The 26,452-nt window shown below is 43.7% G+C and overlaps 1 protein-coding gene across 1 annotated transcript in view; it reads left to right on the top strand.

Annotated features, from left to right (window-relative positions):
- Nucleotides 1-26,452, top strand: part of CFAP299 (cilia and flagella associated protein 299) — a 569,941-nt gene that overhangs the window by 63,385 nt on the left and 480,104 nt on the right. Inside the window, exon 2 of the mRNA XM_033914579.1 lies at nucleotides 2,082-2,212. Coding sequence (XP_033770470.1) covers nucleotides 2,082-2,212 — 131 coding nt within the window. The remainder of the gene's footprint in view (nucleotides 1-2,081; nucleotides 2,213-26,452) is intronic.

Raw genomic sequence — 26,452 nt, 5'->3', positions numbered from 1 at the left:
TCATCATAACATATACATCATCATTAACATGCAGCTGTGGATGTGTAAGGACAGGCTGAGGAGGATGGATGGGAAGGAAGGAAGGTGCACATATCAACATATCGTACATTTTTAACATGCATGATGCAGCTATAGGCAAGCTGAGGAGGATGGGATCATACAGATGTGTATGTTCAGATATGCGCTCAGATGTGTATGTTTAGATATGCGCTCACATATACAGTCAGATTTGTATGTTCAGATATGCGCTCAGATGTGTATGTTTAGATATGCACTCAGATGTGTAGTTTTTTCTGATATATTTATTAAGCTTACAGTATTTATAAAAACACATTTAATACTTGCTATAAAAAATAGTGTGCAATTGTGATCTACTTCTGGCCTACAAAGGTCAAAAGAAATCCTTAACTGAGATTTTACATTCAAAAGTGAATTATAGATACTAGCACTATTATTTATTAGTTATTTATTATGCAGATGTTTGTTAGTTTGTTATTAGTTCAGTATTAGACATATGTTAGTTTAGAATAGATAGGTATAGATTAGTTTAGTTTAGGTTAGGTTAGGGCCCTGCTGAAAGAGTCTACCTTGACGTGGTTGCAGGCTTACAAATCTTTTGGTCAAAGAGTGCGGCGACAGAGAAAAGTATGTGTGTATTCGGCCCATGGAAGAAGGGGGGGTCGGGGGGGGGGAGGGGTACGTGGGAGGCCCAATAGGATTGCTCAGTAAGGGGCCCAGAAATTTCTGATGGCGGCCCTGAGTGAAACACCCAACTCAAAATCTCCAACTGCTCTCCCAGATGAAGACAGCCCGGGCACTCCTCCAGGTACTCCTCCAGGACTAATTGTGGCAGTGGTGAAATCCAGAATTGATCACTGGGCAGGGGTAGATGTCTTAACTGCAATGGGGTCAGCTCAAACACTGCCCTTGTGCTTCGAATGCGGCATTTCTCTGAAGGGAGTTGTTAGAAGAAAAAAAGAACGCTGTCGGATTCAGGCGTTATACCCGTTGCCTCCGTGCTGCCACCATCTTGCCTCCTCTGCCAGAAATAGCTTGTATAGCTTCTCTGTTAGTTGTTGCTCCTGTGGGGAGTGTTGTTGCTGTTATTTGCTATTCGGCAGACTGATTGTATTTGGGACTGCACAGTCCACTTGTACTTCAGCCAACAGTTTATCTCTCAGTCTCCAACTGCTGGTCATGGTTTGCTATTACCCATCAGTGAGCTGTGCCAGTCTGGATAGACTAAAAGAAAGAAAATTAGCAGGTAAGAACCTAATTTCTCCTTAATCATTCAGGAGCTGAATATCGCCCGGTATACTGTATATCTAAGGCTGCTAAAACCAACAGATGCATTTGTTTTAATCTTTGTATTGAAATGCTTATTTATTTCGATTTCTATCCTGTTCTCCCAGAAGCTCAGAACGGGTTACAAGTAGACATTCACAATTGTTTGAAAACAGACTAGTCATGACAGTAAATAGGTTACAGTAGACAATAACAGAGCTTATTCTAGAGACCAGACTGGTTATAGCGAAGAGTACTAGGAGAAGTATATTGAGGAGGCAGTTTTTAATGGCCCGATTGGCAGAAGAGGAAGGTCTTTACTGCTCTACTTCTGGCTTGTGTAGCTACACAGTTGCTCTCTCTATCATCAGTCTACATAGCCACTGTTGGATCCAACTCATGAGCCACAATCTTTCTGTCTGTGTGGCTTTTGTTGGCCCCAGTCCCACAATTGCATTGCATCTGCTTGTGCAGCCACAACTGATTTGCTGCCACATCAACTCTACATTGGGCCAGCCAATGTTCCTATTCCATCTAGCTGGTGCTTTGATCCCCCTCCTCACTTGTCCTCAGTGCACCACTGACTGTAATGTTTTCCTTGTTTCTTTTAATTTGCTTTTGAAATAAATGTTTAAAGGTATGTCTGTGGCACATTTATACTTCACTGGCCAAGAGAAGAAAATATTATTTATTTTTGTTTTGTAATCTCCATAAATGGCAGAATTTGTTTTCCTAAAAGTGCTTTTCTACAGGCAGATTAAATGCAGTTGAGAAGACCCATTTCATTATTCCTTTAGGATGAAGAACTTGCCCGCCAGCTGGTAGAGCTGGGATACAGGGGAACTGGAGAGGTGCTAAAAAGAGAGGAATTTGAAGCAAGAAAAGCTGCTGCAGAGGCTTCAAGACTCTCACAGGGAACTCAACAAAAGTAAGTCCTGTTTCCTGTACCATTCAAAGACTATGTGAACTGACCTGAAAGAACTAAATGGGTGAGTAGATGTAATACTTCTCTGAAGATCACTGGGTTGAAGAAACTGGAATAAATGCCCATGTTATATTTCTGCTGCAGAGCATATAATTTTCATATCAGTATATCTAATATAATAAAGCCCTAAGCGCTCATGCGCACTCCCACCTGCGTGCTCCTGTTTTCCGTGAGGTGTAGGGATCCACAGGTAGGAGTGCGCATGCGCGTGGCGATTCTTGCAGTCTCAAGGATGTGAACTGGCCAGGGCGACGTCATCAGGGGCCGGAACGGACTTTAATTGCTTCCTCCCAGGCTTCTCCGGCTGGGCCCGCGTAAAATAAAACAAACCCCAGAGCTCGCTTCGGGTCCGGCAAGGTCTGCGGGTCCTGAAACCTTCCGATTCAAGCAGTGTCTGCAGCACTCTACCCACGCTGCTTCGGGGCCTTCTACTGAAGGCCACGAAGCAGCAGTGTGTAGAGTACTGCAGACGCTGCTGGAATCGGAAGGGAAGGGGGGGGAGCGGTAAGGCACTAAGGGAGCCGGCCAGACCACGGGAAGGGAAAGGGGAGGTAGGGGAAACACTGCTGCTGCACAGGGAAGTGGTGTGGGGGGAGGGAAATGGAGGGGGAGGGAATCCTGCTGTGGCTGCTGCACAGGGAAGTGGTGGGAGAGAAATGTTGCTGCATAGGAGGCAGGGAGAGAGACAGATAGAAAGAAAAGAAGAAAGACACAGGGGCAGGGAGAGACAGATAGACAGACAGATAAAGGGGGCCAGGGAGAGAGACAGACAGCGGGAGGGAGAAAGAGACAGAAATAAAAGCCCGTTACATTAACAGATGCTAGAATAGATGTGTGTCTGTGCTTTCTTTCTTTCTCTCACTCTCCTTGGATGCTGTCTATCTGTCTTTTTTTTCTTTGTCTATCTCTCCTTGGCCGCTGTCTGTCTTCCTTTCTGTCTGTCTCTCTGGCCCCCCTGTCTGTCATTCTTTCTGTCTGTGTCTCTCCCTGGCCCCCTGCATGCCTGTATTTCTCTGTTGTGCTATGCCTGCCTGCTCCGTGGCCCCCTTCTGTTTCCCACCTCCCAGAGCAAAGCATGATTGCTGTCTGCCCCCCAGCACACCCCTCCCCCCAAAGCAGCCCCCTTTCCCTCTCCCCCTGGCCCCCTGTTGTGCCATGACTGCCTGCTCCATGGCCCTCTTCTGTTTCCCCCCTCCCAGAGCAAATCATGATTGCTGTCTACCCTCCAGCAAACCACTCCCCCCAAAGCAGCCCCCTTTTCCTTTCCCCCCTGGCCCTCTGCCTGCTTGCATTTCTGTGTTGTGCCATGCCTGCCTGCTCCACGGCCCCCCTCTGTTCCCCCCTCCCAGAGCAAAGCATGATTGCTGTCTGCCCCAACACACCCCTCCCCCCAAAGCAGCCCCCTTTCCCTCTCCACCTGGCCCCCTGTTGTGCCATGCCTGCCTGCTCCATGGCCCCCTTCTGTTCCCCCCCCACCCAGAGCAAAGCATGATTGCTGTCTACCCTCCAGCACACTCCTCCCCCCAAAGCAGCACCCTTTCCCTCTCCCCTTGTCTGCCTGTATTGCTCCCAAACCACCGTTCTTACCCTCCCTCCAGCCTGGCTTCCTAGTCTCTTCTGGCCCACTGGTAAGAACCGTTACCGCCGCTGCTGCTCTTCGTTCGTGTCTGCCCTCCTCTTCAAAGCAGCCTTCTGAGTATCACTGGCCGGCTATAGCGAACCTTGCAGGCTGCTCTTCACCTCGGTAGCATGTTCCCTTTGACACGATCCCACCCCTCCTCTGATGTACGGGATCGCATCAGAGGGAACGTGCTACCGAGGTGGAGAGCAGCCTGTGAGGTTCGATACAGCTGGCTGGCGATCCTCAGCAGGCTGCTTTGAAGAGGAGGGCAGACACGAAGAGCAGCGGCAGCGGTTTGTTGTCTGGCGGGGGGCCTTAGAGTGAGTGAGGAGGGGAGTCGCCTGCGTGTTCTCCGTGTCCGTGATCGCCAAACTCCATAGCGTTTTACTGGCATGGAGTTACAGATCACGGACGCAGGGAACACAAAGTTTGAAGTGCGCATGCGCGTTTAGGGTTTTATTATTAGTGATTTTTACAAAGCTTGAATTAGTAGCACTGATGAAATATGTTCTTGAGCTCCATAATATAGTATGATCTAGCGTGGATAGTGCCTACTCTAGATTTTGGTTTTCTTCCTTTTCTGCTAATATGAGTTCTGCTGCTCCATCCAGATAACAAGTACTGAGAGGTCTATATGGGTAAGGTTTTGTTTTGGTAAGATCAAATGTCAAAGGGTCATAGATTTGATATATCACCTTTTTGTGGGTACATATTGTAATCTTTCATTTTTTGCCTAGTCTTTTGGTCCCAAGTCTAGTCCTCAGAGGCAGTGGGATTGTAGAATAATAAGATAACAGACAAGTGTGGCTTGGGAAAACGCCTTTTTACTGTGAATTGCACTGGCTGCCTGTGGAGACTCGTGTGTTGTTGAAGTTGGGCTGCTTCTGTTACAAGGTTCTTTACGCCACAGCCCCTCATTACTTGGTTAACAGATTTTCCTTGGTTTCATACAGATATAGTAGAAGAACCCATTCTTTGTTTAATTTTCCTTCAATCCAGGGTTGTAAAAGTATAAAATTTCTCAATCACACTTTGGCATCTCAGACAGCCCTTCACAATAAGGAGTTCCGAGCTTTGTTGCTTGCAGCTCACTCTTATAAAGACTTTAGATCTTAATTGAAAACCTATCTATTTTCTAAATACTTGACCAATTAACTTTCTTCATTCCATTTATTATGATTTTCATTAGTAATTTTTTGTAAACCGCGTTGAACTAATGGTTACGCAGTCAACAAGCACAATGTTATGTTATATAGAGAAATAGGCTTATTATAAATGTACAGTGCTTTGAAAGGAAATTTGGTTACAGAGCTATTTTATGTGTGTACAGTATATGGGTACAGAGATTTATTACTCCTGGCAGAATTCTGTGCAATTAAGAATTTGCGCAGACTTACCCAGGCATGCAGAATACCTGTGTTCTGCGCAGAATCTTTGCTGTGGCCCAGAATCACATCGGTACTGGCTCTGCGGCCTAAATTGCTGCTACAACATTTTTAGGCAGTCTTTGCAGGCTCTTCAGGCTTTCCTCTACCGCATTCCAACCCTCATTGATGTCACTTCCTCTTTCTTCAGACAGGACCATGGATGAGGGAAGCCTGCAGAGCCGGTGTCAGGTTGCCAATTGGAATCATTGCCGAGATACCTCGAATGCTGGATTGGGAACAGGGGAAAGCATGCTGGCTGGGGAGGATGGGGAAAGTGAGAGATGTTGGCTGGGGGAGGGCAGGGCAGAGAGAGAGAGAGAGAAAGAGAGAGATGGGTGGGGGAGGGCAGGGGAGAGAGAGTGAGATATATTGGCTGGAAGGGGACAGGGGAGAGAGAGTGAGCTATATTGGCTGGGGAGGCAGGGGAGAGAGAGCTATATTGGCAGGGGAGCAGGGGAGAGAGAGTGAGATATATTGGCTAGGGGGGCAGGGGAGAGAGAGTGACATGTTTGGCTGGGGGGGCAGGGTAGGGAGAGTGACATGTTTGATTGGGGGGCAGGGGAGAGAGAGTGACAGATGTTTTGGCTGGGGACAGTGTGAGAAAGATACTGGTTGGGGGAAGGAGACAGGAGTGTATAGAGATGCAGCTTGGGGGAAGGGGACAGGGGTGAGAAAGATGCTGGCTGAGGGAGAATAAGGAGAAGACAGAGTGCTGGCTAGGGACAAATGGAGAGAGATACTATCTTGGGGGGCAGAGTGAGAGTTGCTGACTTGGGAGAGAGATGCTGGCTCGGGGATAGGGGGAGATGCTGGCTGGGGGTGTTGGGGGGGGAAGAGATTCTGGCTTGGGAGGGAAGAGTGAGAGGGTAAGAGATGCAGATTTAAGTGGGTAGGAGAGAGAGGCTGACTCAAGGGTAAAAGATCCTGCACACTAAGAGACACAGAAGCTTAGAGACAGGGACATGGAAGCAATGCTGGGCATGGAGAGGGACACACATGGAGAAGAAAGCTTGATGGGGAAAGAGCATTGTAACATGCATAGAAGTACTGCTAGTCACAAGGACATTCTTGAAAAGGGATGATTCTGACAAAGGAATGATGAATGCAGGTAGGTTTGCCAGATTTCCTCTTTAAAATAAGAGGACATCTGGCTGTGCCTCATCTCATTCTGCCCCAGCCCAGCCCAGCCCCTTCACGAATCTCCAGTATGCCATTCCTGTTTCTGATGCGCGCACAGTATTAGAGTGAACTGAACCTGGGGTGGGGGGGGGGGTGCGGCTCTAACACTGCGCGTGTTGGCTTCCCTTCTCGTCCGAAACAAGAATGGTGTAATTTCCTGTTTAGGACGAGAAGGGAAACCGGCACGTGCAGTGTATAGAGCCCCGCGGCCTGGGTTCAGTTTGTTTGTGGGTGGTGGGCAAGAGGACAGCGAGGGAGTGGAAGGGAGGGAAGCTGACCTCACCAGGCAGTCGGGGGCCCCTTACCTTGTTTGCTCCCCCCCTAATGCCAGTCCTGAGGCCCCCCTGATATTTTCAGGCCCGAGGCATATGCCTACTGGGCCTACCTTTTAATCCGGCCCTGGGTCAGCCTCTCATAGAAAGTGGTTGATCAACAGATTGGAATTTCGAGCCCTTTGTTTTGCATTTCGGATGCTGTTGAAGAGTTTGGAGGGACAAGTGATCCTAATCTTCTCAGACAATGGTATCACTGTGGCCTATGTCAACCTCCATGGAGGCACCAAGACTGTACAGCTCAGACTAGAGGCCCACTCTCTATTCCAGTGGGAGGAGTGTCATCTTCAGGCTATTTTGGAAGTGCATGTGGCAGGAGTGAACAATGTATAGGCCGATTTTCTCAGCAGACAAGACTCTGGATCTGGGAGAATGGACAATGTCTGCCACAACCTTGCAAACCATTTTTTCCTTGTGTGCACAGAGGAAGGAGTGGCCTAGTGGTTAGAGCTATAGCCTCAATACGTTGAGATTGCGGGTTCAAATCCCACACTTCTCCTTGTGACCCTGGACAAGTCACTTGATCCTCCATTGCCCCAGGTATGTTGGATAGATTGTGAGCCCACCAGGACAGAGAGAGAAAATGCTTGAATGCCTGATTTTAAACTGCTCAGATACCTATTTAAATAAAAAATAAAAATTATTGAATACTAGCACTTACGTGTGAATCTGTAACACTCATGAATGTAAGTGCTAGTTGAGACATTAAGGGCTGATTGTATAAGTGGCACCTAAAATGTCAGGCACCTAGTAAAATAGTGTCTGCTACATGTATAGAGCAACAAAAAAGGAAGGAGGGGTCCAACCTTGTCTGCAGAAAAAACCAACCAGGAACAAACAAAAACAAACTGCAGATGTGTACAAGATGCAGGCAAAATTTATTGTGACAAATATAAATATATAAAAACCTTTTTACCAAACAAGGGACCCGACACGGTCCGTGTTTCGGACAAACCTTCGTCGGGGGTCCTATTGAGTACAAATACAATACAAAAATTATTATTTAAATTATAAAAACAATGTAAAATATCATATATATGGACAAGAAGATGTTGTTGTGTCATGCGCTTTAGAATTTGTGATAACATGAAAGAAAAACACATGTGCTGAAAGCATGCAATCACAAAACTGCATGCATGAGGATAAGTGAATGACAAGCGTTGGTAATAGAGAACACGAATATCTTCACAGGAACAAACAAAACACATAAATGGCATAAGAAAAACACATAAATGGCATAAGGAGGACATGAACAAATGGTTGCAAAAGGAACATAAAACGTGATCCAGAAGAGATAAAGATACATACCAATATGAAAAAGGTTTGAAAAATGTGTCACAAAAAATTGTAGAATAAACTATCATAAACCTAAAATAAAGGCACCATGTTGTATGAAACAATATAAACAATATGAACAATGGCAAATTTCTTATTAAAATTAGTAAAAGCAAAATGTACATGAACATCACATAGATACTACATTAATTAATTCAACATAACCATTAGTGATAATCATAAGAATAAATATAAAATATATGCATAAAATTAACTTAAAATAAATACATATATTTAATGAGGACTACAGTGCAAATAAAGTCCAAATTAAAAACTTATATATAATAAAAAATTGATCATAAGACAACCACAGTATGGAAAATGAATCCAATAGTGAAATCTTACATGACATGAAAAACAAGCTAACAAGGCATAAAAGAAAAGTAATAAAGGCAATGCAATGGTATAAACTCATAACCTTAGTTTGTTGCATTATATGTAGGCTCTACCTTTAAAGTCATCTTATATATCAACTGAACGTTCTCAACGTTTGTTTCAAGCTTATTATGTGATACAGATTTGGGCCATATAAAACGTTTCAATCTGAACTCTGAAAAAAACATGATTGTGTAGCTTGTAAATTGAAACAGAAGGGATATAACCCAGCCGATTATGGCTCAGAGGCACATAAAAAACGGCAAAAATGGTGTAAAAGAATAAAGTTATAACAAGGGCTCAATGTAAAGGGAGTCAGCTTGACACTATGGTCTACATTTTATTTTTTCTAATATGTTAACTAGCATTTTTCTTTTTCGAACCACATAAATGATTTTGATCAGTCAGCTATTTAAAATATTTCATGCTTTATGAGTACATGCAAGTGATATCTTGAATCCACAGATATGAAATGTTGATAGGGTAAAATTAGGTTAACATTTATTTTCTTGATCAAATTTTTTGCCAAACATTAAACAAATGAGCCCTGTGTACTGTATCAAAGGTACCATCATGCAGGACAAATAGAATTCCATTGTTGCCTTGGAGTGACTCATTATATATCATCAAAATACTTTAGTTTTCAATGAAAGTCAAGCTGCTTCATAAAGCAGAGAAAAAGCACAGTTACTTACCTTAACAGGTGTTATCCAGGGACAGCAGGCAGATATTCTCACTGATGGGTGACGTCACCAACGGAGCCCAAGTACAGAGACTTGAAAAGTGAATTGCAACTTTAAGTTTAGAAAGTTTGCGATTAGCCCGCACCACGTATGCATGAGTGCCTTCCCGCCTGACGTAGGCGCACGGTCCCTCAATTAAGATAAGCCAGCTAAGAAGCCAACCCGGGGAGGTGGGTGGGATGTGAGAATATCTGCCTGCTGTCCCTGGATAACACCTGTTACAGTAAGTAACTGTGCTTTATCCCAGGACAAGCAGGCAGCATATACTCACTGATAGGTGACATCCAAGCTAATGAGGAAGGGATGGAGGGAGAGTTGGCCTTTAAGAAAACAAATTTTGCAAAACTGGCCGAAGTGACCATCCCATCTGGAAAAAATTTCCAGACAGTAATGCGAAGTGAAGGTATGAATTGAGGACCAGGTGGCAGCTTTGCAGATTTACTCAATAGGAGTAGATCTGAGGAAAGCTACAGAAGCTTCCATAGCATGGACTTTGTGAGCAGTGACACGACTCTCCAGAGGCAATCTGGTCTGAGTATAGCAGAAGGAGATACAGGCAGCCAACCAGTTGGATATTATCCGTTTGGTGACAGGATGACCCAACTTGTTAGGATCAAATGAGATGAAAAGTTGGGGAGATATTCTATGAGACTTTGTCCGATCGATGTAGTAGGCCAAAGTACATTTGCACTCCAAAGTGTGTAGCGCCGTTTCTCCTGGGTGAGAATGAGGCTTAGGGAAAAAATCTGGAAGAACAATGAGATGAAAATCCGTAACAACTTTCGGTAGAAACTTAGGATGCATGCGAAGATCCACTTTATCATGGTGAAAAACTATGAAAGGTGGATCTGCAACCAACGCTTTTAGCTCACTGACTCTCCTGGCAGAAGTGAGGGAGATGAGAGAAACTACTTTCTAGGTGAGAAATTTGAGATGAGATGAGCTGTTGCCATTGGTTCAAATGTGGTTCCATCAACCTGGAAAGAACCACATTAAAGTCCCAGATGATAGGTGGAGGCTTGAGAGGTGGTTTAACATTGAAAAGCCCTTTTATGAATCTGGAGACTAATGGATGAGCAGAGAGAGGCTTTCCCTTGTTTGGCATGTGAAAAGCTGTAATAGCGCTGAGATGGACTCTGATAGATGTAGATTTAAGACCAGAATCTGCACTGAACACACTGCGAAGTCTCCCACAAGCCTATGGTGCCACCACGAGCCCTAGTTAAAAATGCCCTATGCAAGAGTTTAAAATGAGTTTCTCTCAACTCAGTAGCTTTGAAAAAACCTAGACCCATCTGAAAAATTTCCTGAAATTGTCCAGAGTCCAACGTGCCCCCCAGCTCCCCCTCCCACTGGCGAGCCATTTGAGCGATGCCAGCCATGTCCACCAATTCCTTAACTATCTTGTACCAGTAAGAGAGTGAATTCATAGGAGGGGGTAAAAGAAAAAAATATCTATCCAATTTGGTACCCTCCAATTGAGCCCCCCAGGTGCTCCGCAACTGAGCATAATAATGGCGAGTTTGCCCAGAAATGCATCGCCAGCAACTCCCAATGGGTTATCAGTTGGTCAAAGGAAAGAAACTCTTCTCCCCCCACCTCTAGCAAATGGTGCAAGGATTTGCATCCTTTACTAGCCCAAACAGCAAAAGGTGACAGCAGTAATTAACATCATTCAGAAAATGATGAATCACTCTGTCTCCTGGGATTATTTGACACTCTTGCTGGGGACCAGCGCATATTGCTTGATCACCATATCCTCCTACCTGATCGCGAATTTATTGCCATTGCCTTTTTTATTGGTGGTCAAAGCCATTTTGAAATCTTGGCAAGAGGAGGAGAGTCCTCCGGTTGCTAACTGGCTCTCCCTGATGGTGCAACTGCCAGAAGTGAACTTATGGTGGAAAAAGGGAAGAGACAGATATCTGACAGACAGCAGTATATATGGTTGTGGCAGCAGTGCTTTTCCCTGTGAGGGCTACAGGGAAGGGGCGCTAGGGTCTGGGGGTTTTCACCCTTTCTTGCCTCTCGCTGTCCTGCCTTCCACATATCTCCAGTTTTCCCCGGACTAAGTGTGTGGGGGGGGAGTGATTGTGGTGTGAGTGGCGAGTGTCTGTTGGGTTTTTATTTTCTTTTTGGTTGTTCTCTTTTTTAGCATCAGGGATTTTGTAGGGAGGCTTGTTTTGCTTGATTGTATTTTGTCTACTGCAAATTTGCCGAGTGGTTGGCCATGACACACCGGGTGCATTGTGAGGGGCGTTATTTGTAGCTGGATTGCTTGCCTTGCCTTTTCTTTTGTCTGTGTCTTATTGCTCTGCTCTGGATTGTTGATGCAGTGTCACTCTTGGTTGTATTATGGTTCTATTACTCGACCTAATAAAGATATTATTGAAAAAAAAAAAGACCAGAATCAGAGAGATGAAGGAGATAATCCAGCACCAATTCCAGTGACAAGGAAGCTGGATCATGATGATGATGACAGAGAAACCAGGAAGAAAACCAAGTCCACTTTTTTTGATAACACTGTTGAGTGGCCGGTTTCCTGGAAGCATTAATAATAGTGCAGACAGGCTGAGAAAGATGAAATGATGTCACCCCGAGAGATACCAAGCTGTCAGGTGTAACGATTGCAGATTGGGATGAAGACGAGCTCCTTGATTCTGTGTAAGCAGAGTAGGAAATATTGGAAGAAGTATGGGCTTCCTTGTGCTGAGTTGAAGTCGAAGGGAGAATCAGTGTCTGGGCCTCCGAGGAGAAATGAGGATCATGGTGGCTGACTCCTGCTTGAGTTTGAAAAGAGTTTTCAAGATGAGAGGAGTGGGAGGGAACGCATAGAGGAACAATTGCATCTAATCCAGAAGAAATGCATCTGCTTCCAGGCGGTGAGGAGAGTAAAGCCTGGAGCAGAAGTGGGGCAGTTTGTGGTTGTGGGGTGCTGCAAATAAGTCCACCTGAGGAGTGCCCCATTGTTCAAAGATGGACTGAAGAGTTGTCAAGTTGAGTGTTCGTTCTTGAGGCTGGAGAATTCTGTTGAGGTTGTCTGCTAAGGAATTCTATTTGCTCTGTATGTAGACTGCTCGCAGAAAAAGATTGCGGGTGGTCGCCCAAAGCCAAATCTTTTCAGCCTTTTGACAAAGGGGAAGAGAGCCCTTGCCTTCTTGCTTGTTGATGTAGTACATTGCTACTTGATTGTCTGACTTGGTTGGCCAGGAGATGTTGGAAAGCTTTTAGCTCTGGTACATTACTTTGAGCTCCAGTAAATTGATGTGACTTGAACTGCAAGGTAATGGCGGAATAGAAATCACTAATGTTATGTAATATTTGCGTTCTTTGGAAGTCCAATAACCCTGCGTTTGATGGCTGCTCATGTACGCTCCCCGGGTGTAAGGAGAAGCATCCGTCATGAGTACCTGGCGATGCGGAGGAAGATGGAAAAGAAGACCTCTGGATAGATTGGAAGAGATTATCCACCAGTGGAGCGACTGCAGAAGAGATGAGATCACAGAGATATGCTTTGAGAGCGGATCTGTCGCCTGACACCACTGAGAAGGTAGAGCGCACTGAGGAGTGCGAAGATGCAATCTGGCTAGTGGGGTGACATGAATCGTGGAGGCCATGTGGCCCAGGAAAACCATCATGTGTCTCGCAGAGATTGTTTGTAGCTGAAACATCTGTTGACAGAGATGAAGCAAGGCAGCTAGGCGATCTGGAGGCAGAAATGCCTTCATGAGAGTAGTATTCAGAATAGCTCTGATGAACTGAAGACGTTGAGTTGGTTGGAGGTTGGACTTTGGGAAATTGATTTCGAAGCCCAAGGTTAGAAGGACAGACATGGTGTGAGTCGTCGCCAGGGTCACCTCCTAAGACGATGAAGCCTTGATCAACCAGCCATCCAGATAAGGAAACACCTGAAGACCCTGGGATCAGAGGGCTGCTGCCACTACAATCAAGCACTTCGTGAAGACTCTGGGAAAAGATGCCAGGCTGGGCAAGGTATAAAGAGATTCCAAATGTTTAGGAGCCACTGGCACAGAAAGAGGAATCTCTAGGTTTTAATAAAAAGTTTCCTTCAGAATGGCATGGAGTGGAAGCTTTAACAGTTCTTTAGGAGGAAGATCATAGTCAAGTGTGTCCAAGTACTCTTTGCTGTATTTGGAATCAGTCTCCAAAGAAAAATCTGTAAAAAAAAAAAGTTTCTCTGAAGGAGAAGAAGCTCTGGTAGGTGAGCGTCTAGGTCAGTGTTCTTCAACCTTTTGACATCTATGGACCGGCAGAAATAAAATAATTATTTTGTGGACTGGCACCGGTCTACGGACCGGCAATTGAAGAACACTGGGCTAAGTCATGTCCATCTCCACCCAATCTCTGCCCCCATAATAGTACTAATTGTAACACCATTTTTTCCATTCATTTTTCATATATATACACACAAACACACAAAATATAATCGTATTAACAACACATAATGGTTAACCACAAAATTAAAATACACAAAGCACACTGTATGCTTTTCAACATCCATTCCTACCAGAAAACAGATATAACCCCATGCAAATGCTGGACCAAAAACTAAAAGTACTAATATTTACAAACAAACCCTAAGATGCAAGACTCTGCAAGCAGTACAACCCCAGAGGAAAAGAAATAAATGCATTTCTTCCTGAACAGACAGCAGATGTAAATCAATTACTAAATAAAAAAATAAAAGCATTGCTCCTACCATTGTTGTCTCTCTCCCTCCATGCTGTGCCTTGCCTTCTGGCCTGCTCCCCCCCCCCCCGGTGTTATCTTCGGGCCAGTCCATGTTGCGATCAATGCGGCCTCTTCGGGCCAGCTCCCTGAGTGCTGCATTGCACAAAGCTGTGGGCAGTGGCTCCTCGCGCCTCATCTGGAAGCCTTTCCTCTGACGCTGCAACGTCGGAAAGAAGACTTCCGGTTCAGGCGCAAGACTTGCGTAGGAGCCTTTTCCCACGACTTTGTGCACTGTAACACTCAGGGAGCCGGCCTGAAGATGCTGCGTTGATCGCACCGTGGACCGGCGGTTGAAGAACATTGTCTTCTGCCCGACGGCCATGCCGGCCCTGCGGACAGGAAGAAAATTTCTGCGGACCAGTACCAGTCTGCGGACTGGCGGTTGAAGAACACTGGTCTAGGTGACCCAGAAACAGAAGAGTACAAATCAGTAGTAGATGGCATTTCAGGTTCAGTATCCCCCCAATAAATCTGAATCTCTGAAAGGATGAGGTTGGTGTTGACGGCTTGGTGTCGAAGTCTCCAAATGTTTGGATTTACTGGAGACTTTGCCTGACCGTGCCAGAGTAGCCTCTCGAGATGTGGCTGAGGAGGATCAGTGCCGAAGTAGAATGCTCGAGTCCTAGGTTGAGAATGTCCGTACTGGTGGAGTAGTCGGCGCCGTGAGCAACTCAGACCGGACCGGCTCCTGGAGGGTCGATGCTGTGCTTGGTGAAAAGTGAGCCGCACCTTTGAGTGATAACACTTATATATACGCCACTCCTTCTATATCTCTTCTTCTTCAGAGAAACAAATATATATTCAAGCTTTGTTTACATTGATACTGTATACTAAAATCAATAATTTTAGTACAAGTTTACCCCCTTCTTTTTATCAAGCTGTGCTAGAGGCTTTAAGTGCTGGCCAGCGAGGTAAGTGCTTCGATACGCATAGGAATTCTATGAGCATTTGCCACTCAAGCTTGCACTAAAAACCTCTAGTGCAGCTTCATAAAAGGGGTCCTTAGTTTTTATTTACTAACCCCCCACCTTTACAAAGTGTTGCAGCAATGCCCTTTAAATCCCTATGGGCTTCAGTGCAGTTACCACAGTTGCCCATACTAAATGGCTTCGTAAAAGAGTCCCTTAATTATTCAAGAACATAATTAACTGTTTAATTATTCATTTTTCAAATTATAGGTTTATTTTCCTTATTTATAAGTGGTATAATTTTTTGTTTGTTTGTTTTAATAATATTTATATACATTTATATGCTTTTTAAGCTTTGGGCAATATTGATATTTATTTTTTGTCATTTTTGATATATTGTAATGTTTCATTTTTATTCTATTTGTGTTATTAGTTATCCTATGTATTATGCCTGATTTTTTTAGACTCCTGAGACTGGCAATTTATGCCAAAACACAAGTCAAGTCATGTTTTAGAATAAAAAATTTTGTGGACATTCCCAGCATTGTTGTCTTCCATCATCCCTGCTAGTTGTTGTAGCAAGTATTTTATGGATTTCATATCTAGAGTTAACAACATATTCTACAATAGTTCCAATTTGGGGGATGGGCGATATGTACAGCAGGAGAAATGTAGAAGGGAATATAGTAAATGACGGCACTTAAAGACCTGAACGGTCCATAAGTTATAAGGCAGCAACACAAGATGGAGGAGTGGCCTAGTGGTTAGGGCTGCATCCTTGGCAACCTGAGGTTGCAGTTTGAAACCCAGCACTGCTCCTTGTGGGCAAGTCACTTAACACTCCATTACCCCAGGTACATTAGTCAGATTGTGAGCCCACTGGGATAAGTCACAATATTACATTAATGTAGATAGGAATAAATACTTGAGTATCTGAATATAAACCTCTAAGGCCAGTGGCCTTCACTAATTTTTAAGCTTGAGCCATTTTGGGTCCATATGGAATGAAGGAGAGTGAACAAATATCTTCCTATCTAGGACTATGATACCAACCAATGCTTTTCGACTTTCACCCACCAAAACACCTAGCCTCATTCACACATTTAGAAAACAGATAAACCCTCTTTAAATACAATACCACAATAAAACTTGAAGATGTCATATTCTCCATATAGTACAACACCAGAGAAATACAGAGAGATGTCTCTATATTATGCACTGTTCAAGAAGAAATGCAACAGATGAAAATTCTCAAAACTTATGAGTATACAGTATATTTCAAAAACTAAATTGAAAATAAAATCATGTTTTCTACCTTTATTGTCCAGTGATTTTATTTTTCTGATCATCTTGTTCCAAGTCTCTGGTTGCACTTTTCTCTGTCTGTTTTGGGTTTTTTTTTTACTCTGTTTCCAGGACATCCTTTTCATTTGCTGTTTCTTTTTTCTCATTCTTCACTTTCTGCCCTATATTAATCTTTGTTATTGATTTTCACATTGACTTTCTTCCATTTTTTGCCTCCTTAATTTATCTACTTTTCTATTTCTTCCCTTTTCCTGCATCCAGATTACTATTTCCTCCCTCCCTCTTTCTCTTCTCTATCTTTTCCCTCCATCCTTATGCACCATTATCTTCTCTACCTTTCCCCTCCATCTATGTGCACCGTCATCTTTTCCCTTCCCTCCATCCAAGTACACCATCTTCTCCCTATCCTCTTTCCTCTTCCCCTCCATCCACGTGTACCATCACCTTCCTCTCTTCTTTCCTCCACTCATGTGCACCATTCCCTCCCTCTTATCTTCCCCCTCCTTCCATCCATGTGCACCATCTTCTCCCTCTTTTTTTTCCATTCCCTCTATCCATATACATAAGAAAAACCTTGTATCCTGTTTCCAACAGTGGCTAAACCCAGGTCCCAAATACCTAGCTAGATCCCTGCACCTATCAAGTACGTTTCAATTACAACCTCTCTAATACCTGGAGAAACCCATCTGGCATTCCACAGGGGTCACCATTATCCCCACTGCTCTTCAATGTTTACATGTCATCACTAGGCGCGCAACTGGCCCAGCAGGGTATAAAATTATTCAGTTATGCAGAGACTTTACAATCATTATCCTGTTCACTACTTCTCTCTCTGAAGCTACCCCCATGGCAACAGAAGCACTAAACTTGATGGAAAAGTGGACAACAGAATTCAGACTGAAGCTTAATTCAGAAAAAACTAAATTCTTTGTTAGCCTCGCCACACCCACTTGTCACTACCACATCACTATGCATCAACAAACTCAGCTACCCTATTCAACCTACAATGAAGATTTTGGGGGTAATACTGGACCAAGGCCTAACCGTGAAAGACCAAGTGGACTCCCTAGTCAGAAAGGGTTTTATACTCTCTAAAAGCTTAGATCCATTAGAGCATACTTTGACACTTCATCATTCAGAATTCTGGTACAATCCCTAATACTAAGCCATCTTAATTATTGTAACATCGCCCATCTGGCAATCTCCCATCTGGCAATCTCCCAGAAGAACATGCAGAGACTGCAACTAGTGCAGAATGCGGTGGTCAGGTTGATCTTTGGGTTGAAGAAGTCCGATCACATAACCCTTTCCTACCAACTCCTACATTGGTTGCCGATGGAGGCACGTGCGAAGTTCAAACTGGGATGTTTCTGCTTTAAGATACTATCCGGTTTAGCCCCTAAATATATAACTGACCTCTTCTCCTTCTCAACCAATAGACATACGAGAAGTACACACCTGAAGTTCGTCTCCCCATCGGTTAGAGCAGGGGTCTTCAAAGTCCCTCTTTGAGGGTCGCAATCCATTCGGGTTTTCAGGATTTCCCTAATGAATATGCATTGAAAGCAGTGCATGCACATAGATCTCATGCATATTCATTGGGGAAATCCTGAAAACCTGACTGGATTGCGGCCCTCAAAGAGGGACTTTGAAGACCCCTGGGTTAGAGAATGGAAATTTAAAAGACACCATCAACATCTTCTCTCTTATCAAGCAGCATTATGGGGCATAGACCTGGAAAAACTAATTATACATGCAAATAACTATGATGAATTTAGGAAACACCTAAAAACATACCTGTTCTTGAAGTACCTAGGTAGCGGATCTGCACAATCTCTCCCATCACAATCTCCCATCTCAATCTCTCCCATAACAACTGATACCTTAAACTGTTAGCCACTAATCTCCAACTATATAAGTTCCACTCAATTGTAGCATCTTTCTAATCATTGTAAACTGCATAGAACTTCACAGTCCTGCGGTATATAAACTGTTATTATTATTATTATTATTATTAAAACAGATTTTATGCTGCTTATTTTAGGAATAAACAGTAGATTCCCTAAGCCATCTCAATAATGGCCTAAGGACTTCTCTTTTAGGAAATTATCCAAACCTTTTTTAAACCCTGCTAAGCTAACTGATTTCACCACATTCTCTGACATCAAATTCCAGAGTTTAATTACTCGTACCGGACAATGTCATTATAACATTTTCAGCTTTGTTTTCTATTCCTTTCCTGATAATTCCTAACATTCTATCTGTGTATGGGTGGGTTATAAATATATATATATATATATATATATTTATTTATTTATTTAAAGTAAATAATTTGGGGGGCCTGGGCCTTTTGAATGTCAAAATTCTTACTGTTGCTTGTGCTATGTGGCAAGTCAGTGACTGGTTTCGCGCTGCTGAGGTCTTTACGGCTACTAGCCTTGAACTGTCACTTTTGGACTGCACACTTCAGCTGTTACCTCCACGTCATGGGCCTGCGTCCACCGCCTGTTGCCACGCTGTCTCATTTGCTACCTAGGGCTATTACTGCTTGGCGATGGATTCTCTGAAGTCTTCATTTTTCTGCTAAGGCTTCACCATATCTGGCCATTAGATGCAATCCGCAATTCCCGGTGGGTACTGCTTCACCAGACTTTAAACGCTGGGCACAGAAAGGTATTCATTATCTTTTCCTATACATTGCACTGTTAAATTTTTGAATCTTAATAAAATATTTACAAAGAGAAAAAAAAAAGAAAATCTATAGAAATTAATGTAATATTGTGTCTTTGGTATATCTTTTCAATAATAGTTAATATTTTTATTGTGTATGCATATTGTTCTCCACTTAGAATGTGAATATTATGTGGAGTAAAAATATTGTAAAGAGTAAAAATATTGTAATAAAAATACCCCCCCTTTACTAAGCCATGGTAGAGGTTTCTAACGTGGCCCGGAGTGCTAACTGCTCTGAATTTGCTTCGACGAAAATAGAATTCTGATGAATGTCAGACAGTGTCAGAGCATTTAGCACCCTGGGCCATGGTAGACATCTTTACCGTGGCTTAGTAAAAGAGGGCCTAAATGTTTGTCAAGTTTTTAAAAAACTTATTATAAAGTACTGGAATGCTTGTTAACTGAACAGCATGTCCATTCTCCATCCCAAAACATCCCCTCCCTCCAAAACTTTAAATAAATATTAGAGAATGACACGGGGAGCGATCCCCGCAGCGAACCGCTGCGTGGCTGCGGTTTGGCTGCGGGTTATGGTGACCTCATTAGCAAATCGCCGCAGACGCGGGGACAAATCCTTTCACCGACCGCAAAAACGGTGAATAGATTTGTCCCCGCAGGCCAATGTCCCCCCCTCTAGGAACCGCAATTTACCTGTGTTTTCACCGTGCTCCTCATTTGTCAGATCAACCCTTCCTGCCAATAGAACCCGCCCCCCCCCCGATGATCGCCCTCACTGGTAGGAGGGTGCCCAACCCCTCCTGCCGGCACCCCCAACGGCCCCCTATATCGCCAATAGGAGGGTGCCCAACCCCTCCTGCCGGTCCCTCCCCCAACAAACCCCGCCATCCCGAAACACCACCCTTAGTCTTACTTTCCAAGTTGGACCGGACAGCTCCTCGCTCGTCTGGCCAGCAGGCCTGCCTCCGTCCAAATGAGGCGGGCCCGCCCCTCCCCTCCCCTGCCTAACCAACAGGATCCTAGGGCCTGATTGGCCCAAGCACCTAAGGCCCCTCCTATAGCGGGAGTGGCTTTAGGTGCCTAGACCAATCAGGCCCTAGGATCCTGTGGGTTGGGCAGGGTAGGGGCGGGCCCGCCTCATTTGGACGGAGGCAGGCCTGCTGGCCAGACGAGCGAGGAGCTGTCCGGTCCAACTTGGAAAGTAAGACTAAGGGGGTTCCGGGGTGGGAGGGTTCGTTGGGGGGGGGGTCCAGCAGGAGGGGTTGGGTACCCTCCTGCCGGCGATCTTAGGGGAGGCCATTGGGAGGACCGGCAGGAGGGGTTGGGTACCCTTCTGCTGCGATTGTCGGGAGGGCCGTTGGGGGGGTCTACAGGAGGGGTTGGGTGCCCTCCTGCCGTAATCGCTGGGGGGAGGGGAGACTTGCAGCCGTAGCCGCGGTCACTATGCTAATCACGGCAGGGAGATCTTTGCCGCGATTAGGTACAGCGGCCGCGTCTACTTACCATATAGGCTAACATTGTAAGCATTTAAAGTACATGTCGTGTTTGTTTTTGAATTGCTAGCCCCAGGGGTGGTGGAAGATTAGTGATTGAAAAACTGTATGAAAAATAACTATTTTAAATTTAGTGATCAAAATGTGTCAGTTTTGAGAATTTATATTAATTAATTTTTTCTCTGCGTGTTTTGTTTTTGTATAGTTATTAACTAATATTTAACTAAGTTTTAAAGAATGTTTCCTTTATACGTAAATAAAGAAAAGTGAATGGGATTGCAGTGGCGGTGACGGGGCGGTGAATGGGGTGGCAGTGGCGGTGACGGGGCGGTGAAGAGGATGGTGAGACGGGGACGGGGCGGTGACGGGGATGGTGAGACGGGGACGGGGCGGTGACGGGGATGGTGAGACGGGGACGGGGCGGTGACGGGGACCAATTTTTTCACCGTGTCATTCTCTAATAAATATCACTTGCTTTGTGTGCACAAATGGCAAATCTTACACAGAATGCTTTAATGCATCCCGTGTTGAGCCATTTTTCCATGTTAAACACACATTAGCACTTAATGTGGTTTAGTAAAATGGCCTTTAAGAATATCTGGAGCAATAATCAATATTGTGCAGGTCTTGTCTCAATAGCCCTGGCTATACATATGAAGGCTTATGGCACCAGATGCCAGACCTGGTTCTGAATGAGTTGGAAGCCCACAGGAGTAGGAGGATACTGCTGGTTCTAAAAAACTAAGGCTGACATAATAGCATTAAATCACTACTCTGAAGCCTAGTCCCATGCTGATAAATGTTTCATTCGCTTACCATAAACTACTTTTGACAAGCGTGAACAAAACCAGCTGTTTCCTTCAGGTGTCTGATGATTTTATTCCTACATATTTCTGGCACAAAGTGCAGAATTTCTAGGATGCTCCCTAAGATATCATTGTAACAACAGGTCAGCTCCATGCCACAGGGGCTTTAAAAATACTGAAACCTGTTCCTTCACCTTTATAATACTATGAGCTAATGATAGTTGGAAAGCAGCATGGTGCATGTAAAGTGCTTGAATCATAAACCAGAGAGATTGTGAGAGATTATTTATTAGCATTATAAGTGGTAGAACAGTAAGTAAATGCAGATTTGATATTTAAGGAATACATAAATATCTAATTTGTGAAAACATACTCGTCATGAATACATATGGACATATGTTAAATTAAATTAACTCTCCAATTACCAAGATGCCCTTTAAATTTTCTTTTCACTTTTTTTCAACTGGCAGATTAAAAGATACCTCAGCTTTCCATAAATAAAACTGGAAGAGAAAAAGTGTGTAATCCAAGATGATATCTAATATGCTTATCTCCATTTCTTTGTCTCATTGTAAACATTTAAGATTGACCACAGTAGCTGATGCCAATAATTGTTTGAACTTAAATCTATTTAACTAATAGTGGAGGATGTCCGTATTGATCTGAGAGCCCATGAGCCAATGCTGAGGTCAAGGAGACTAATTGAGATGATTCCAAACTGATGGAAAGAGAGAGACCAAGTCTTCCAGATAGTGAGAACAGCCTCTTCTATTCATGTCATCAGTGTGCTGATACTAGAATTTTTAAATGCTTCTCTTCTATGGCAGAAGTAGAGGCCATATTTGTTGATTTGAGAGTCTGTAAGCTGGTACTGAGATCAAGAAACCCATATGGGACAATTTCAGGGTCAATGAACATGCTGGCTAGTGAGAGCTACCCCTTCTTGTGATGTTACCAATGTGCCAATGCTAGAATTCAAAAACTTGTTTCTGTATACGTCAGTATGGGCGTACAATCAGTGGGGTGTTTATTATTACCTCTTTGATGCTACTTTACTGTTTTGATATTGTTTTTTATCCCATGACAAGCAGGCAGTTTATTCTCATATGTGGTTGACATCATCCATAGAGCCATGGTACAGACAGTATAAAAAGTGTACTGTTGCTTTAAACTTCGTAGAAGTCTTGAGACCGCCTGCACCGCACATGTTCCAGTGCCTTGCCACCTGCTGGAGACAAGAAGTATCATTTTTTTAGTCATTCCAAAAGGGCCTAAACTTCAATTATCCCAGGACAAGCTGTCAGCATATTCTCACATATGGGTGACGTCATCCACAGAGCCCCGGTACAGACACTTTAAAAGTGCAATGCCACTTTAAGATTTTTAGAACGTTCGCGATTACCTGCACCACACATGCGTGAGTGCCTTCCTGCCCGACGTAAGTTCGCGGTACCTCAGTTCTTCGTTTTTCATGGAGCGATGTCATGTTTTTTTAAAACTTAGTTCAGTTTTCATGTTTGCATTCCTGCTTTGCAAATTGTGTGTTCTAGTTTTTTTTCTAGTTTTATTGCTGTTCGTTTAAAAAAAAAAAGAGGAATTTTTTTACTCTCTTTCCCTCGTGGGCTTTGCCTGTTGAGTTCTGTTTTTTTCCTTCAGCCATTGAGTTTAATTTGGCTGATGTGGTCTTTCCGTCCATGTCCAGGCCACTAACGGGCTTCAAAAAGTGCTGAAGGTGCCAAATGCCAATCTCTGTCACCGACCCACATAGTTGGTGCCTACAGTGCCTTGGGCCTGAACACCAGATGGAATCCAGTGCTTGGTGTTCTACCCTGTAGAAGCGTTTCATCAAAAGCCATAAACTTCAACAGGAGAAGTTATTCGGGACCGGTATGGACATCAATAAGACTTTGCAACCATCAACATCAAAGACTTCAGCATCGACATTAGCATTGGTATTGAGAGATCTTGCACCATCCAGTAAGCCAACTAAGAAGCCGCTGGCTTCCCAAAGACCATTGCAGGTCACTCTTGCATCTAGTCCCTTGATGCTGACCAATTAGTGATGTGGCATGCCTATCGCTCGAGGTGTGCATCCTCATCGAGGTTACCCTCTCCGAGGTAAGCTGCGGCACTGATGATACCTGCTAATAAGCCAGAGGAACGGGTGCTTTCCTTCCATGAAAAGCTCAATGAGTTTTTCCAAAGGGAGCTGGGTGATCTTTTCAAGCTACATGCACCAACTCGGCTCCCTCGGCTCCCAGGTACCGCAACTGGTTCCCCAGTGCAGCATTGACATGGATATTCATCCAGTCATCATCGTTCCTCTTGATGCTCCTCTCCTCGACATCAAATTTTCTTTAGTCTGATCAGTTTATAATTTTTGCTTCTGATTTCTGAAATTCATATAAGGCTACGTTACTGTCTGGCTATAAACAGTTGAAGCAAAAAGCTCTGTATCAAATTAAGTGTTTCTGATTGTTAGTTACTAACGATCATAGCAGGGGTAATTTTATAAAGGAGTTTTCACATGTATTCCGTTTTACACATGTAAAAGGCCTATTATAAAATTGCTCTTTGAGATGGAGGCAGTTCTATAGCACACCCACACATTAACATATATGTGTAACAGTGTAGAATAATGGCATTTTCACATGTGTGTGTGCACTTAAAACTGACAGAAGTCTGCCTAAGCGCTTGTCTGCAAATGTACATAGCTCATATTTGCAATATGGTGTTGATATAGACAAAGCTCAAACTTACATGTGTAACTTACAGAATGCTGTAAGTTATGCATATGTAAGTCACATTTAGGGTAAGGAAGAAATTATCAACATGGGCTATTGTTAAGCTGGGTTATTTTACTACTAACTCATCCTTTTTTGAACAGTTCCCACTCTTCCAGCGAGACCTAGGTACTAATAGTAAAATAACTCATCAAGCCTTATTTTTTATCGCACACTCTCCTGCCATTCTGGCAAGGAACAATGAAAACTGTTAGGTACCTGGTTATCCTAGTATTCCATAAAGAAAAGTAGGTGAGGCTCCTACCTGGCATCCTGTTATCAAATTGATCTTTATGTGATAATGGTGATAACAAGGCATGTATTTTTTGGGCACAGTGCAGGCAGGTTTGCAAAGTATGTACATTTATAAAATATGGCCCGGATTCTTGAAATGATGCCAGAAGTTAGGTGGCAGTAGGCACCGTACCACTGCTTCATTTAAAAACAATTAAAAAGTAATTTGTTAAAAAGATGTAGGCGCCATCACCTCCAAAAATGGCACCATGATTGCAACTATGGAGGCCCATAAGGTCAAAGTAGGCATGGTTAACGCTAGAAACAACCTTAGGGGCCTCTGTAGATGCAATTCACGTCAAGCACATGCACAGAGAACTGTCATAAGCTTTGGCGGGGTATCAAATTTTAATAAACATAAACATATCTAATGTACTTGGGGCAGTGAAGGATTAAGTGACTTGCCCAGGGTCACAAGGAACAGTACAGGATTTGAACCCACAACCTCAGGGTGCTGAGGCTATAGCTCTAACTACTATACCCCACTAAACCTCATAGTATACCCTGAAGAAAGTCATAGCATGATGGCTGCAACGTGAGTTCAACCTACCCAGATGTGGCAAGACCCGAACAACTGCAACAATCAGTTTCGTCATTTTCTTGGATTCATAAATTATTCTATTTGAGCTTATTGGGGCCACATGCTGCTCTGGGTTTTAAACCATTTAAGTGTCTGTAGGTGTATTTGTATGTTGTATATTTATTTTTATTTTACCTTGCTGAGAATATGTAGGCTGGTGGAACATAAATGATTTTAAATAAAATAAATTTAATGATGATTGCCATAGTTTGAAAGTATCCTTGAAGAGAGCAACATTTCAAATGGTAGGGACCGAGCCACCATATTTACCTCATATGACCTGACAAGGTTCCTATTGAGCTCCCTTATGTTTAGCTGCATATGTAGATTAGGCAGAAATATTCAACAAGAGAAAAAATGATCTTATTTGGCAGACTGACTCTATTACACTAGTATGTGCGGGTTCAAGTACTGTCATTTAAAGATGGTAGCACGAACCAGCAGTGACTAGGTATGGCTGCTGCCTCTTTTAGAAGATATGCCAGGGAGAGGTTCGGGGGGGGGGGGCGTAAGGGGGGATTGTGGGGTGCCATTAGATACCATGGCTATTTGCTTGGGGGGCATCAAGGAGGTATAGAAATGGGGACATTTTAGCAATAACTACAGGTTACTGCTGCTGTGTGAACTGGCTTTTTTTTTCTGACAGTGCATACTTTTTAATGGGGCAGTAATTTACGTGCTTATTAATTACTGTATATGCGGTGAGTTTTTGTAGGAATCTTGCAATAGAAATCATGGCTCTAATATGCGGTTTTCTTCATTGACCCCCCGAGTCTGTTAAAAAGATGGCTTCCAGATACTCTGGGCCTAAGTACCATGAGTGCATTCACAGAGATGAGTGAGCAGCAAGAGTGAGGGTTGACCGAGGCCATTTACTGCAAGAATTTTGAGCTACACAGACAAAGATATGGTCATGGAGCTTTATAAGAGGAAGACACATCTTGAGTGCTCGGAAAGAACATCAGGAAATACATGTTCATGGAGAGGGTGGTGGATGCCCAGAATATCCTCCCTGGAGAGGTGGTAATGATAATAATATAGCTTTATTTATATCCCATCATATCTTTTCAGTCCAAGATGGTATTCAACAAGAGATACTGTAAGGACAGCGAGGTTACATCAGATCAGAAAGAATTGGGAAGGAGTGGGAGACAGTTGGTAGAGACGAAAACAGTGACAGAGTTCAAAAATGCTTGGGATAGACCCAAAGGATCCCTGAATAAAAAGAGGATAGTAACTGTACAAAACTATACAGAACTAGAGCTGTAACTTCATTATGATGAGCAGGAGCCTGCAGGAGTGGTGCATAAATGGCAGCCTCAGAAGTGAAGCCGATCCTGGACAGTCTGGGTCCAGTAAGCGGCAAGATGGGCTGGAGGTAGCTTGGATGGCAACTCCAGTGGTAAGGCAGTGTGGCTGATGCCAGGTGGACTTCTAAAGCATGTGTCCAGTGTGCGGCAATATGTATCAGGAGCAAAAAAGCACATTTTATTTATTTTTTTTACCACATTCATATAGTCTGAGTACTGGGCTTGCCTATCTCAGGGGAGAGAGGGGGA

This window comes from Geotrypetes seraphini, chromosome 1 (genome assembly GCF_902459505.1).
Source record: "Geotrypetes seraphini chromosome 1, aGeoSer1.1, whole genome shotgun sequence".
Lineage (NCBI taxonomy): Eukaryota > Metazoa > Chordata > Amphibia > Gymnophiona > Dermophiidae > Geotrypetes > Geotrypetes seraphini.
This window is presented reverse-complemented; position numbering and strand designations above follow the sequence as displayed.